Source organism: Panicum virgatum, chromosome 3K, assembly GCF_016808335.1.
Source record: "Panicum virgatum strain AP13 chromosome 3K, P.virgatum_v5, whole genome shotgun sequence".
In the NCBI taxonomy this organism is placed as follows: Eukaryota; Viridiplantae; Streptophyta; class Magnoliopsida; order Poales; family Poaceae; genus Panicum; species Panicum virgatum.
The window spans coordinates 9739443-9755118 of NC_053138.1; the positions used below are offsets into that span (position 1 = coordinate 9739443).

At 44.2% G+C, this 15676-nt stretch overlaps 2 protein-coding genes across 2 annotated transcripts; one reads left to right on the forward strand and one right to left on the reverse strand.

Annotated features, from left to right (window-relative positions):
* Window positions 1-5456: 5456 nt before the first annotated feature.
* Window positions 5457-9189, forward strand: LOC120697413 (CRM-domain containing factor CFM9, mitochondrial-like). Its single transcript, XM_039980645.1, has 4 exons — window positions 5457-5599; window positions 5713-5977; window positions 6780-7181; window positions 7409-9189. Exons 1-4 carry the CDS (start codon window positions 5547-5549, stop codon window positions 8648-8650), a joined length of 1962 nt encoding a protein of 653 aa, XP_039836579.1. The 5' UTR covers window positions 5457-5546; the 3' UTR covers window positions 8651-9189.
* Window positions 9190-11203: 2014 nt separating this feature from the next.
* Window positions 11204-15519, reverse strand: LOC120697415 (VIN3-like protein 1). Its single transcript, XM_039980646.1, has 4 exons — window positions 15154-15519; window positions 13692-14301; window positions 12694-12995; window positions 11204-12611 (listed from the first exon to the last, which is right to left on the reverse strand). The coding sequence occupies exons 2-4, from the start codon at window positions 14123-14125 to the stop codon at window positions 11557-11559; spliced, it is 1791 nt and encodes a 596-aa protein (XP_039836580.1). The 5' UTR covers window positions 14126-14301; window positions 15154-15519; the 3' UTR covers window positions 11204-11556.
* Window positions 15520-15676: the final 157 nt, after the last annotated feature.

The following is a 15676-nucleotide window of genomic DNA, read 5'->3' on the forward strand; positions in this document are numbered from 1 at the left end:
GCTTGACTGTCCTATCTGATTGAAGTCACGACCTGAGACTGCAGAGGGCTTTGAGCCGATACACATCCACAACACCTGGCTTGAATTGAAGGGACACTATGCTAGGAGCGAGCACATGGTCATCTACTCATCTTGTAGATCATTTAGTCACTTTGCACTGTTGGCACTCTGACATAACAAAAATTTATTCAGATGCCGAGTGTCGTTTTGTTGCCGAGTGTCTTTCGGTAGGCACTCGGCAAATTGTAACTTTGCCGAGTGCTCGATATATTGCTCTCGGCAACGCCTTCAGTACTCGGCAAATGTCGGGTTTCCGGTAGTGAGCAAATATGAATGTACTCCGTGCTCTTTATTAGTTCTACTTGCAAAGAAACTAAAGATGTGTCCTATGATTCTGCCTGTCTTGTGAATTCCATCATATATATCCAGGAACCGACTGAATGATCCCGTCATGATCATTTCTCGATGTCCTTGGTGCTCCTGAACTGGTGCGGGTATCAGTGCCTTCTAACTTCTTGCTTGGGAAATTTCGAGATTAGGTGACGTGGACACATTAACTGACATGAACATGAACTGATGGATCCCCACTGGAAGTCAGGAAATTAAGTTTCAGATATCTATTCATCAGTAGAATATACATTTGGATTCTTGAATAACTCATGGGCATTAAGATTTACAAAGCACTGTGAAGGAAGCTGACCTCAGATGCCTGGCGTCAAAATATTCCTATGGCCGGACGTCAATCAATATGAAAGTATCCATGGCGGTCTGGTCTACAACTACGAGCATCAATTAATGTCGCATCATCCATGGCGGCAGGCAGCTAGTAGCCGTGCGCAATGCAAGCCTCCCAGAACAGCGCGTTGCTCTCGGCCGCATGGCGGCCGGCGCCGGCAACCGCCCCGCCCTCCGCCGCCAGCGCGCAACCGCCGCCGCCATCGTGCGCCGCCGCCGCGTCCTCGACCGCCACGCGGCGCCACCACGGCACGGCCATCCTGCTGTCGACTTCTTCCTCGTCACGCTCCCCGCCCACGTCGTCGTCCGCGTCAGTGCCGTCGCCGCAGGCGGCGCTAGTAGCACCACCGCAGACGCCATCGGCGCCGTCGCCGCCGCTGCAGGACTCGGCGTCGTCCTCGTCGTCGTAGCCTGGCACCGAGGGGTGGTCCCCTGCCAACAGGGCCGACACGGTGGTGTCGGAGTCAGACTCCGAATCGCCGGTGGCTTCCTGCGGCGCGGCGGTGGGCGGCGCCGTCCCGGGAGAAGGCTCGGGGTCGGGTATGGGGCGGGGCTGATGATGCGCGCAGTCCATAGAGGAATGGCAACGATGGATCGGAGGTGGTCTCCAGCTGCAAACACGGTTGGCTATATATGCACGAAAGTTATCGTCTTTCGCTGTTTGAGCTTTTGGAATTCGATCTCTCTTCTTTCTCTCCAAAAAGCTGCAAGGTTTCGGAGGCAAGCGTCAACCGATGTGTAAAGCACGCCTAGGCTATTTGACTTGTACCTACGTAGGAGTACTGCCAAAATGTAGAACGGAAGTGCGCCTAGGCCTAGTTCAGATGTATCGTGTAAATTTTTTAAAATGAAATCTTTATACATTTGAAATATTAAATATAGACTAATCACAAAACTAATTACAGAACTCGTCTGTAAACAACGAAAGAATTTAATAAAACCAATCAATCTATCATTAGCACATATTTACTGTAGCTTTAATGTAGCAATTTATTATCTAATCATGACCTAATTAGGATTATTAGATTCGTCTCGTAATTTACAAGCAAACTGTACAATTAATTTTTTATTTCGTCTAGATTTAATACTTCATGCATGTGCCGTACACATTCGATATGATAGTTTTGAAATTTTGAATTTTGCATCTAAATTAGGCCGGAGGTGAAAAGGAATCGATTTCTTTTCCCCGAGTTGGATAGGGATGTAGTACCTGAGGCAAGTATCTTTTTCTCATAGGGTCCAGCCAAACTCATGGAATATAGTCAAAATAATATGTGTTTTAAATGAAAGTATTTTTTTACTGTGGGCAGAATCAGTGACTGGAAACTGTCAATTGGATGCGCATTTGCATCCAGTTGGAGTGACAAAATTGCTTACTTGGTTTTTTGCTATCTACTGTATGTAGGATACTAAATTTGTAAACCTCCTGTGCCTTCAATTGTGCTGAAAAAAATTAAATTGTGCTTGCAATGGAGTCGTCGGACATCAAAATGTGCACAAAGGCAAATCCGCCAGGTAGCACTTTGGAACAAACATAGCAGAGCGTGTCTTGTTTATTTATGAGTAGTAAACAAAACTAATTGCAGAAAAAAAAGAGAGAAGCTAATGTACTTCCTAAAGTCGTGCTAGTACTCACTTTCCTCTTTGTAGCAAGCAAATCGTAAAGTCGGCCATCTAGAAGGGAAAAGGGTCAACAAGCACGTACGGTTTCGTCCACTCATTTTCCCCGTCGAGACCCATCCCATCAGATCCCGGCGCCTGCGTTTGCGCGCGTGCAGACTGCAGGGTGCCTGTCATCTAGAAGGCGTATATTGTTCTATAAGCCTGGGAGGCTGGATGATCTATCTTATCCATCATCCATCCAACGAGTGTCTTCCTCACGCAAACACGAGGTAGCCGCGGCGCACGATGGAAACGTGGTGCGGCCGTGCGGCCACCGGAGAAGAATCTGTGGGTCCTCTCTTCCTACCACGTCCACGCGCGCCTACCTTCTCACGAAACCTCCTCCTCCGGCTTAACCGTCGATCAGCAAAATGCCCAAACCTGAGTTTCCCTTGTACAAACTGGCACGGCACATTTTTCTATAGCAAGTTGATATTAGTTGGGTGAAAGGGTCTATAGTCCAGTGGTTATAAAAGTTTTGGTAGCATCTTAAATTTTAGGTTCGACTTTTTATGGAAACGAATATTCTAAAGGTTAACGGCATTGTGCTTTTCTATGGTAGACGGTTCAGTCTTCGAAGAAACTTATAAAAATAGAATTTGCATTCGTGCGTTCATAGAGTTGAGTGTACATATATTTATGAGTGTCTAAATTATACTATGTAATCTAAAAAAATAATATTAGTTGGAACCATTTTTATTTATTTTATAGCTAAATAATTTTTTAGCTAATGTGCAGTTTATATATGCACGCTCACTCCCACTCCGTAGTATCACCTATGCACGTTCATAATCTGTCTTCTTCAAGATTTAAGAGTATCGTTGAAAGATTATATACACGACCTATATAATTTTATTAGCGCAACTAACCTTTGGAACTATACATGTGCAACATTATAAATGTTTGGTTGAAAAAAACACATGTTTATACTGCCCAGTGCCCAAGCAGTATAAATTAATGCGTTTTCAAAAAAAGGAATCCTAACATTTTTCTCATTATCTAGTCTGCTCATTCCCTTCTCATTTCTAGAGTATAATGTTTAGAACTTTATATCCGAGGACGCTGCTGCAAAACTATTGTATTTTGTGTATTTTGTAATCTGTTTTAAAAGTAGCTTGTGTTTTCTCAGTGTTTTTGTTTCTTTAAGTTTTCTCGGTTGCTATGCTAAAAAACTGTCCACGTGGCTTACGGTCAGATCGTACGGCTCATGCCCACTGGGGCTTCCTATATATTTTATGGAAGATAGATAAGTCATTCATCTTTAAAGCCTATTGGTCCAATTATCATATATAAACTTTTGCAAATATGTTTAACATATTGATATAATTAATTCAACATTTTTATTAAATCAGTTCAACATTTGATGATCATAATGTTGAAATTGTACTGATGAAATGTTGAAATTAGAAGTGCAAAATGTTAAAATGCTAAATTCGATTTGTTGAATGATGACCGGGCAAGCTTCTTCTCCGGCGCCCGGGAGGCAGCATGGGCGCGCGGCAGGGCAGCGCAGGCAGCACCGGCGACGCAAGCAGCGCAGGCAGGCAGCAGCAGCGACTGCGCAAGCGGAGGCTGTTTCCAGCAGCGCTCGCATCGCATCCCCAATGCGGAAAAAGCGCACTACCAAGGTACTGTAGCACGCTCCAGCAGCTCCCGATTGCGGACGCGAAAAATACGAGAAGGCCGAATGCGCACCGCATATCTACACATTCTCTCTCTTCACCGCATCGGTCGTCTGTGATCTCCGTAGGCCCGCGCGCGGCGGCCGGCGGCCTGCTTGTTGTTTGCGCGTCCGCATTCGCACCGCTGTTGGAACGGGCCTTCTCCTATCACCTAGCGAGTGGTGGGACCGATGCGTATACGAAGCTTTTTTTCCGCATCCGCATCCGCTATTTGCTGGAAATAGCCTAAGCAGCGGCGGTGCAAAGCATGCATGCAAGCGCGCATGCAGGCGGCAGCAGCAGCGGCACGCAAGCATGCAGCAGCAGCGGAGCAGGTAGCTAGCACGCGCGGTGGGGCGGGGCCAGCGCGCAGGGGCAGCTGCGGGCGGCCCGTGGTGGCGTGGCGAGCGGCGGCGGAGAGAGAAGGTAGGAGAGAGGGAAAAGCTGGCGTCTAAAATGGATCAAAAGGTGTGATTGGTTGTACAGATTTCAAATAATGAAAGATGGAGAAGAAATAATTTTGTAGAAGATGTATAGGATGGGAGCTCCTAGCTGTATTCCGGAAGATGAATAGCTGTACCATCGCACAGCCCAAGTACGGCCCATAACTCTTCCAATGTCTACAATGCGCAAACAACACGTAGGATAGGCAACTGCTAGTACTACTACTTGCATGTGGATATAGACAGCAGGTAGCAGGTCATAGGTGCGATTTCTAATATGCTAAATTATTTCCTTTGCTAAAGAATACTCCAAGATGATAGTCAGGCTAGTCAACATTTTAAACTATTGTACTCAATATTTTAAAAAATTAGTTCAACAATTCTAATGAACTAATTCAACATTTATAAAAGATATGTTGAATCAATATATATAAATTGTTGAACATATATATTCAAATTGGTGAAACGATACATTACAAATGTTGATTTTTCAAAACAATATTAAAAAACTAAAATATATTCATATTGTATCTTATTTTATTGTATAAATTGTAAGTAACACGGTGGTTCAAACGGAATCAGAAAAGCATTTACGGTTTGGAAAAAAAATTAAAAGCAAAGTGTACGATCCGATCTAAAAGGAGTCCCAACCTCTTTTCCACCAACCAGCTATGCTTGGACAGCTGTCCACCTCCCCTACGGCAAGCTGTGCTTGCGCGCATGCACTTCCTCGTGCTGGATTGCATCTTATCCATTTATTTTAATCTGCACAGATCTCAAACATAGGAAGATATTTAACAAAGTTTCCTCCGAAAGATATATAGGTTTTCCGGTATAGGATTGGCACAAGCCCACCACCTCGCATCTGACGGCCCATCAAGCTCCTGCTTCCTCAGGCCGCACACAGCCCAACCCACCCCCGCCGTCCCCACCACCACCAGGCCCAGGGTTTATCGCCCTGCGCCGCCGCCTCCTAAACCCATCTCGCCCCGCATTCCAGAGCCCTCCTCGTCGTCGGCGACCTTCCGGCCGCGGCCGGACAGCCATGTGGGTCCTCCGGAGCCTCCTCCGGGCAGCCTCGCCATCGCTCCGCCGCAGGTGCGCCCCGCCCCCTTTCCCTCCCCTTCCCTCGACCCGTGCCAGTAGCGGCGGCTCTTCCCCTTTCCCCTTGATCTCTGACGACGCGTGCGTGTGTTTCCGCGGAGGGGCAGCTCCTGGCGACTTGCCGCGAGCGGTGAGCCGGTCATCGCGGCCGCGGACTCGGCTTCTCCGTCCGCGGGGTTGCTGGCGGCGGGAGCAGGAGCGGACGGCGGGTGGCGGCGGGCGATGTCGACCAAGGGGAGGAGCATGCGGAGCAAGGTGGAGAGGCGGATGGCAAGGGAGACTGGTCGCACCCAACGGGAGCTCCGCCGCGCCGTCAAGCTCAGGAAGAAGCTCATGACCGAGGACGAGAAGCTCATCTACAACCTGCGCAGGGTAAGGAGGCAATTACCCCCCATTTTTGCTTCCCTCTTGCATGTTCGTGGTGGTGCCGGCCAAATGGTCTGGCTGCAGTAGGATGCTTGGTCAATCTCGGTGTAGTCTACTTCTTCCAAGTGGGACACAATTCTTTGAATTTTTGTAGTTGTGTGCTGGAAGTTTTGCTCACTGATGATTTGTGGAGAGAAATCAGAATCAGGAGTTTTCTGTGTAATTTTAAATAAAATCTTTCGCACCGAGGCATTGCTACATGTAACTGTGCATCCCAGAAAGTATTTAATATGGTTAGATAGTTTGGGTTTGGAGTTTGCTCTGTGGAACTGAAGGCTTATCAAATAGCAGCCTTAGGAGTTCAAAATGCCGTACTGACTTATGTGCCTTTAAAGTTGCAAGTTTTGATTTGGACAACCACGCCTGTTGTACGCGTACATAAGCCTAAGATTATTCCTATGATTTATAGGGTTCTAGAATTTCAAAAACTGTGTGGTATATCATGGTATAGCCTATTAGAGCTTTTCTGATGGTTTGAATGTTTAAAGGTGATTCATAGTAAATGTGCTTGCATTCCTTGTAAGCTTGAGGAAAAATCAGTGTCAACAAATAACAACAAATGTATGTCTTATTTGTGTAAGTGATTGGATGCTTAATACTCACTTGCTGAGTTTGCACTTTGCACACCTATTAAAAAGTTTCAATTTCCAGATATATCATGAATATCTAGCTAACTACAGCATAGTCTCTGGTCTGTTTCTTTTTGTTGCAAAGTCATTAACTTGCCATACTTTCCATTTCTATCCAGGCCAAGAAAAAGGTTTCTTTGCTACTGCAGAAGCTCAAGAAGTATGAGCTACCAGAATTACCAGCTCCTCGTCATGATCCTGAACTGTTAACAGCTGAGCAACTACAAGCTTACAAGAAGATTGGATTCAGAAATAGAAATTATGTACCTGTTGGAGTTCGTGGAGTCTTTGGAGGTGTTGTTCAAAACATGCATATGCATTGGAAATTCCATGAGACGGTTCAAGTTTGCTGTGACAACTTCCCGAAGGAAAAAATTAAGGAAATGGCAGCAATGCTGACAAGATTAAGTGGTGGAATTGTGATCAACATTCATAATACTAAAACAATCATCATGTTTCGAGGAAGAAACTACCGTCAACCTAAGAACCTTATACCTTTCAACACACTTACCAAGAGGAAGGTCAGTCCCATGCAACTGATGTCTCTATCTCAGTTCGCATTTCCCTGCTATTTCCATTTCACTTTCCTCTTTCTATGGATTATGCATATGATCTGTATGTCATTTACCAATTCCTACCAAGTTCTGGTTTATTTATGCTGCATATGTTTGACCATCTATTTATTTTTCAAACTGATTATCTCCAGCTTTGTAATACTTCCAAATGGGTGCAATTTTCCTTTTTGCAGGCTTTATTCAAGGCCAGATTTGAGCAAGCGCTTGAATCACAGAAACTAAACATCAAGAAAATAGAGACACAGCTCCGTCGCAAGGGTATCAGTCCGGAGGATCCTGTTGCTATGGCTAGTATCCAGCGTGTTGCCTCTACATTCTTCCGAGCCATAGATGAACAACAAGGTACTCCCTACGTTTTCCATGGGGATGCACAACCTTCTGCTGGGACTACTGAAATAAAAGAACCACATGATCAACCATCTGAAGATAGCGACCAGGAGGAGCTTGACCGGTTCATTTCAGAGATAGAAAGTGCGGCAGAGAAGCAATGGGAGGAAGAAGAGGCAGCAGAGAAAGAAGAATCTTCAAGAATGCGGTATTGGGAGAGAGAAGAGGTGGGTGAGCGGAGGGGTTTCGTTAGAAGTTATGAAAACTCAGATTATGAGGATAGAGGACAGGGAAGATATAGGAGAGAGAATAACAGCAACAGAAGGACGCCAGATGCAAGGAGGTGGGATGATGATAGCGAGGCTGAGGCATCAGGTGAAGAATGGGACTCTGGTGATGATGTTGATGCGAGGGATAATTTTCTGGGCTTTGACAATGATAGAGATTCTCGTGACAAGCATACTCGACGATTCGAAAGCATGAGGAATGGAACGAGCAGATCTAGTGGGAGACGGGATTTTGTTCCTAGGGGAGAAGTGGGCGAGAGGAGGGGTTTCAACAGAAGTTATGGCAACTCAGATGTTCAGGATAGAGGCCAGGGAAGATATAGGAGAGATAACAACAACAAAAGAACATCAGATGCAAGGAGGTGGGATGATAATAGTGAGATTGAGGCATCAGGTAAAGAATGGGACTCTGGTGATGACACAGATAATTTTCTTGGATTCAACAATGATAGCGATGCACCTGATGATCGTCCTCTACGATTCAAAAGTACAAAGAATGAGAAGAGCAGATCCAGTGGCAGGCGGAGTTCTATTCCTGGGGGATTCAGAGGTTCCAATCAGAGTCGAGGAAATTCTGTAGCTGCTTCTGACAGTAATGATGGTGGTTTAGACTCTGAAGAAGAAGATTTGTGGGGATTGGATAATAAGGGGGGAGAAAGAGAAACGAACCTAAGATCCCCAAAGGTAAATTTCTCAAATGTCCACAGCAGTAGCGAGGAGGAAAGCAATGATAACTTGGAACATGGTGACACGATTGGTAAAATGAAGAAAAATACTGATGAAAGTTGGGACAGTGACTAATAACTCGGAAGAGTAATGTTGATGTGTTCTGGACAAATGCTAACGTGAATGGTTGCCAACTTGCCATTCGAGTTCTTTCATGGCATGTATTGCTCATGTTTTTCCAATGGAGATCTCGAAGAGCTACAAGAATAAGCATGGTTTCCATGATGTTTGAATTTTTGCTGCAAGTTTCATACAATGGTTCCAATTAGTTATCATGGCAGCCTGAAAAGTTGCTTCACCTGGAGTGAGGCTGTAAGGGGGGAGGTTGTCAACTGTGTGTTAATCTCCTAGAGACTAGGACATAAAGGCAAAATACATCATGACTTGCGCAAGCGGAGGACAAGGTGCTGAATGTTTGTGGCTAGAGTTCAATGTTGAGAAACTAAATGTATCGAGACTCCTGGAGGTCTTAGAAATGTGAAATTCTTGCTCCCATCATTATGGGACCATATTTATTTTGTTTTTCTATATGAAAAAAACTTGCACATAGATATATTTGGAAGTCATTTCTCTGGTGTCTTGTGAGAGAAATAGAGAACTGATACGACGATGAACCTGACATTGTCTGATACAAGTTCTTTATGGTGTGAAATTTCTCTTTGATTTCTCGAATGTTTCAGCGTACTCTAAGCCTCTAACTTCATAACAAGAGATTATTTTACATTTAATGCAAAAAAAAAAACAGACAGACAAACCGGAGAGTTGTGGTGGCTCGTGTCGATGTTCCAATTCGACCGAGCGGAGTGTAAGTCGTTATGGCTTTGTCGATGTCCCAATCCGACCAGCCAAAGTCGAGTGAGTTTCGATTGATGTCCCAATCCAATCGGCCGGTGTTGCTAGCTATAGGTGTTGTAGTGATAGGTTTTATAGTTTCTGTTGTGTGGTTTTCGGGCCCGGTTTACCTATAAACAAGGTCAATTCTCTTCTTCTTATTAATATACGCCGAATTGTAAGGTTCAGGATCTTTCAAAAAAACCGTAGGTCCGTAGCATTTGTACAAGTTTTGCCTCCACGGGCTCAAGGTAAAGATGAAAACGGACTGGAAACATCTCATTCCCATCAATTCCCGTTCTGCCTATATTTCTATATTTATATCGTCTGTTTCTGTATTTACAGAAAAATATGGAAATAGGATTGGAAGTGGGAAGGGGTGTATTCCATCCGTATTTGTGGGATTCCGTTTTTAGTTGGGATGATCCCGTATTTATAAAATTTAGAAAAAAATCAATAGGCACACTATATATCCTCTTGTCCTCAATCAATCGGTGTACTTCACGGTTTAATCATAGAAAACATAAAACAATGATCATATTTTTAAAAGAATAGCTTGCGTAAAAGAGTATACAGTGTTATATTCATACAAGTTGAATGATAATTAAATAATAATATATTCTGATAATTTTTTTGATTCTCGTCTATTTGTGTAACCCGTATATCTCATTTCCAGCTATTCCGCTCCCGCTCCCAATTTCCGGAATAAAATACGGAAACGGTTGAGAGGTGTCCCGTTCCCGTCTGTTCTGGTTGGTTTTCATCCCTAGCGCGAGCCAATCCAGCAAGGCACAGGACGTAAGGACTGGGGGTGCCAGACGCCAGCGCCGCCTCGAGCGAGTCGGCCATTCTCTGCTGTGGCTTCATGCATGGCTCCGGCCAGGGGTGGTAACGGGCCAAGACCTTAGTGGCATCTTCACAGTCCAACAAGACTCTTAAATTTTTTAATTCAAAATTGTATAAAATTAGAGACCGGTTCTTTTAGGACCTGATTTTTAGATTTTTTAGTTCAAAATGTTGGATCCTTTACCACCCTCCGGCCGGAGCGCAGAAGAATCTGAAACTTTACTTGCTGTCCATACTGGATGCCGTAGTTATTAAAAGCGGAGCCTCATGGTGGGTTTGAAATTCACGCAGTTGGATATATATAAAGCTTGTGGTACTTTCGAGTGAATAAATAAAACAAGTCCGCCTATTTGTTAAGTGAATTTTTGTGTGTCAAACACTTATGGGGTGTGTGTGTGTGAAACACTGTTCCAAAACTAAATTAAAATGAAATATTAAGTGCAGATGCCACAGAATGGGGGATGACATAAAGCATGCGGTCTATTTGTTAAATAAAATAAACGTTCGTCTATTTGTTAAGTGAAATTGGTCTGCCAAACACTTGTAAGATAAGATCTGTGTGTCACTATTCAAAAAAATATATAAGGATGTAAATTTAAAAAGGGATTAATATTATTTTTTTAAAACTCCCTTGACTCCCCCGTTCTGACACTCGTCTACTTTATTGGCTGCCAGCGTCAGGTTAACAAATTCAATGACATTAGCAACAGATGTGGTACTACAACAACAACATAACCTTTTTTCCCAAGAAAATTAGGATAAGCTAGAGATGAAATCCGAAAGAAATAAATTTAAGGTTCAGGTACATTGATAGTTAGTCTCCAAGCGCTCCTATCCAAAGCTATCTCTTTAGAGATATTCCAATCCTAGCAACAGATGTGGTAAAAAAGAAAAAAAAAGGAAACCTCTTCGAATCACTACTGGGTGTAAGCAAATGCAACAAAAAGGATAAAAGGACAAGTAAATCAATAATTTATACCAATCTAATTGCATTTACGATGATATTACCAGACTAGTCAACGAACCATCTCCAAAAATTTCTCCACGGAGCTACAACAGATAACAAGAGAACATTCTACAACAATTCCAGGACTCACCCAGTAATCCAATGAAAAATAAGTTTCCACTACTTCCTGATGGGAAAAAAGAATTATTTCAGTGCAAGCTATTTGCTGCCTAAAATAATTTCCTATTTTTGCCAACACTCCTTTTTGTTGCTGTCAAATTGGTGGAATACACTAGATTTTACTGCACTGATCTGGGAAAAATTCAGATAATCAGTGAGTTAGCAATATCCTTTTGTCCTAATGCCATAGCTTGTTGCAGAAACCGGTTCTTGACTTCTTGCAGTTTATGATTTCTCCGAAAGAATCGGTGAGCTGCTCGGCCAGGTTGCTTGGTTCTTCACTTAGTGTCTTGATGAATGTGGTCACAGCCCTACGCTCCTGGTCTGTCGATCTTAGACTATACCAAGTCAAGAACTTCATCCTGAAACTGTTATCAATGTGTCCATCACACTCCAACTGCCTAATTACTTTCACACAATGCTCATAACTCCCATCCAACTGCCTTGTCGTTCCAGAAAACTGTTTTTCACGACAAATAGCAGAAGCACCATTCTGCTCACATATATCAATGTGTGTGCTATTCACCTTGCCTACTGGCCGAGACTCAACAGCAGGTGGTTCTGCACTCCGGCCAACTGCGCAGGTTTCAGAGTCACCACTGTCATTTGATCTTACAAGTCCCTTCTTTGAATGATAATGCTTCTCAGTGGTGTAATCCATGGCCACAGGCACCTCAATGTTTAGGTCAGGAACAGAAGATGCGTTGAAATGAAGTTTGCGACAAGCACCAGAAAACTCTGTGTCTGTGGCACTTCTGCTCCATGAACCTTCATGTGTATATTCACAAACCCCTTCAAAACAGCCCTCTTCGCCCCAAGTTTCCTGCATACTCTTCCAAAGACCTCCAATCTTGAATCCACTTGACTTTAAAGAATGACTTCTGTCTCTTTTTTGTGTATGTGTGCCTCCTGCATTCTGTGTAGCACGCTTGAAAAATATATCCTTGCTATTGGTACGACACCTAGATTCTGAATGACCAAGTACCCCATCTTCGGTGAATGATATAACTCTGAAACAATACTCTGTGCATGGGGATAGGTTAAAAACTAATATTTTTCTTTCATCTTTGGGCAGAACCACAGGCTTTTCCGCACTTGGTTGTTCTCTGCTATTCCAGTACCATAGCTTATAACCTTTGATTGTGTCAGATGACAAGGTTTCTTTCAAAATGACAACAAGTGAAGAAGACGTTATGTCTAGAAATTTGAATCTACAGGCAGCAGGTAATGAATCTGCAAACAAAGAAGTGTGTAAGCCTTCTGCAGCAACACCAAAACCATCATGGTAAATATTTTATGTAAGGATGATCATTACCTCGAAGATGCAGGTCAGGAGAACTCAACAACTCATCAGCTCTTTGAATTGCTGTAGAGCATAGTTTCTGCACATCAATACCAGCTGAGAACCTGCTTACGATACCACGTGCATTCTTTGCTGACATTCCATCAAGTGGGCCAACCTCACTTTCCAATTTTGCTTTGGCATCTTCGACAATGGCATGCAGTTCTTTAAAATGGCTAGTTCCCTCCAATAGCCTATAGCTCAAATAAATACGTTGGCAGAGATTATCAACTCGGCGAGCATCTTTTCCAATTACTAATTGCCTTTTCCAATATCTGCACCAAAGATTAATACACATGTTAATGTTAATTAAACAAGTCTACCATGAATGACCAAAAGCCACAGCAGGTGTTCCAATAATGCCCCAAGTAAATACTGTATCTATATGCAAATCAATACCACAACTTTAACATTGGATGCTTGATTTCAATTAAGAAACCACTAGTATGTCAAAATTAGAAGAGCTGGCATTTGATACACAGTACCTGTTTGGGGTAATCGAACAATTCCATGCTCCAAAGAATTTAATTTTGAGAAGATAATTTCATCCTTCTAGGTTTATTCATTCAAGATGTACATTTACAACATTTAATAAAAAGAGATCGTTGCAATTATAAACTACAATGTTATATACATTGGAGGAATACCCCATGAGGACTAGTATGTCCACTGCAAAGATGAATCGGATCCTAGTAACAGTTGACTTGAATGTTGCATGTCTAAAATGGTTTCACATAATTATTTATCTACTACCAATGGGAATGAAATTTCTGTCAAAGGTAAAGAATAATACGCCACAGTTCTAAAATGGTTTCTGACTCTATGCACAGTAATTTCATCACTGCAGACGAGCAAGCCACTTCTCATGCAAAATAATTAAACTATTTGCAAGTCATACAAATGAAGAAAAGAAACAAAACAACAATAGGAACATTGAGCCTTAGAGAATATTAACTAGAAACTGTGCTTACCCTAGTATTCCAGAAATCTTTCCACATGAAGCACAAGAATAACTCCCATCGAGATGTATAATTTGCTCCAGATCAAAGCATCCTACCCTCTTGTGTCGAAAAGCACATTCAATATGACAAGAAGAGCCACAGCAATTCTTGCTATCATTTTCAGATGAACAAACTAACCATAGACTAGGATCCTTGTTGTCATCAAACTTGTGACAAATACAACATGAGCACCTCTTGCAGAATGAATCTTCTGATGGTCTAGCAGCTTTACAGGCTAAATTTTTGCAGATCCAAGTGCTAGTGCGTTTCACATTCTTGATAGGGCGTTCGCCATTGACCACTTCCTTAGTACCAGCATGTCCATTTGTTACTGTTAAGTTTGGTGCAGATTGTTTCTGTGATTCAATGTTCTTGCTTGCTTTAACAGGAGATGTCTTGGGCATGTCTTCACTTGAGTAAAGCAAGAAAGATTTCCACCTTCCTTTTACTAACTAGCATGAGTAATTCTCTCCAAATTAAGAATTCCACCGCATCGCGCAGTTGTTAGTCAAATGATTGCCCTCTTAATTAGTGGTTCAGCATTAAACCACGGAATACTTTCAATCCGCTACACGACAACCTGAAATTTTAATTCAACGGTAAACAGAACATAATCAATGAAGGAGCAACAGGACAAATCCAACGGAAACAAATCCAAGATCATGATTAATTGGAGGAATTTATGACCAGTGAGCACGAACGCACGGGACAATCAATTCATATAACTTCCCACCATCACAATTTGGAAAAGGAAAGTAGCAACCGACAATCTACCCTAGATTAACTGGAAACTGTTATTTCTTTTAAAACAGAAAATCAGCGCACACGAGGACAGAAGCTCAGAACTGATGCATGTATAAATACTATCTATACTAACGACAAAAGAAACGGGTAACATAGAATAGTACAACAACCAAAAGCATCCGTTTCAGGTAATGCTCCTAAAAGCGGTGGCGTGGATTGGACAAAAAGAGCTAGGTCTAGCCCGGACTATACAAATAACTTGTTAACCACCCTAACAATGAAGCTGGTTGAGCAGCCAGTGCTCGTGGTATCCCATTCGATATCACTAATATTCTCAAACAACTAATCGCACAATCACTCTGAGGCCCCTGCGGCATGTAAAAGCTTCCCTTCCACGGCGCTCCCATTCCTGTAACTACATCCATCTACAGAAACATCACAACAACACGACGTACAGCGGTTCCGCCTCCCGACTAACCCTTTCCAGTGACCCCTAGAATCAACAAATCGCATCATCCAGAAGCTCCCTGTCGCGCACAATCCACGACGTACAGCGGTTCCGCCTCCCGACTAACCAGAGTGCCGCGGTAAACGAGAGCCACAGAGACGCCTACGCTACACCCCCCCCCCCCCCGGAGGAAATTCGCAGCCATCGCGCGGCACGGACACAGGGCGCCGAAGAGCTTACCACCTCCCGCGCCGTCCAGCCCCGACGCGCGCAGCCCCAAGCTCCCTCCGGCGCCGGCGGCGGCTAGGGTTTGGTCCCCGGGCCAGGCGTCGGCAGGCTCCGGACGAACGACCCGCGAGATCCCCAATGCTTGGCGCGGCACGACGGGAAGCGGGAGGAGCGGGGGCGACGACGGGAGGGGTGGAAGGAAGGGGAGGGTTTGCGGTGGCGGGGCGGTCTCCGTCCGTCAACAAAGACGCGGCCCGAGCCCGCTCTCCCCGACGAACGACGAGGAGGAGGGGCGGGGGTCAAGTCAAGCGCCGGCGGGGGGGGGGGGGGGGGGGGGGGGGGCGCAACGGTGGAGGCCAGGTAAAAACGGCAAACGGTGGGAGCCTGGGTGGGAGTGACTCCTGGCTGGCGTGTGCCTGGATGCGCGCCGGCGGGCTCGTGTCGTCGAGTCGTGCGCGGCGGGGGCGGACGGAACGGGGGAGCTCTATGTAACTGGTGGAACATGAATAAACATCTATCTATAAAGTCCACTAAT

Excerpts from the sequence above, each read along its gene's own strand:
- LOC120697413 (XM_039980645.1), top strand. The coding sequence starts at position 5,547 with ATGTGGGTCCTCCGGAGCCTCCTCCGGGCAGCCTCGCCATCGCTCCGC. Across the intron at positions 5,600-5,712 it reads TCGCCATCGCTCCGCCGCAG|CTCCTGGCGACTTGCCGCGA; the intron begins GTGCGCCCCGCC and ends GCGGAGGGGCAG. Across the intron at positions 5,978-6,779 it reads TCATCTACAACCTGCGCAGG|GCCAAGAAAAAGGTTTCTTT; the intron begins GTAAGGAGGCAA and ends ATTTCTATCCAG.
- LOC120697415 (XM_039980646.1), bottom strand. The coding sequence starts at position 14,125 with ATGCCCAAGACATCTCCTGTTAAAGCAAGCAAGAACATTGAATCACAG. Across the intron at positions 12,996-13,691 it reads AAGATTTCTGGAATACTAGG|ATATTGGAAAAGGCAATTAG; the intron begins GTAAGCACAGTT and ends TCTTTGGTGCAG. Across the intron at positions 12,612-12,693 it reads TCCTGACCTGCATCTTCGAG|ATTCATTACCTGCTGCCTGT; the intron begins GTAATGATCATC and ends CTTTGTTTGCAG.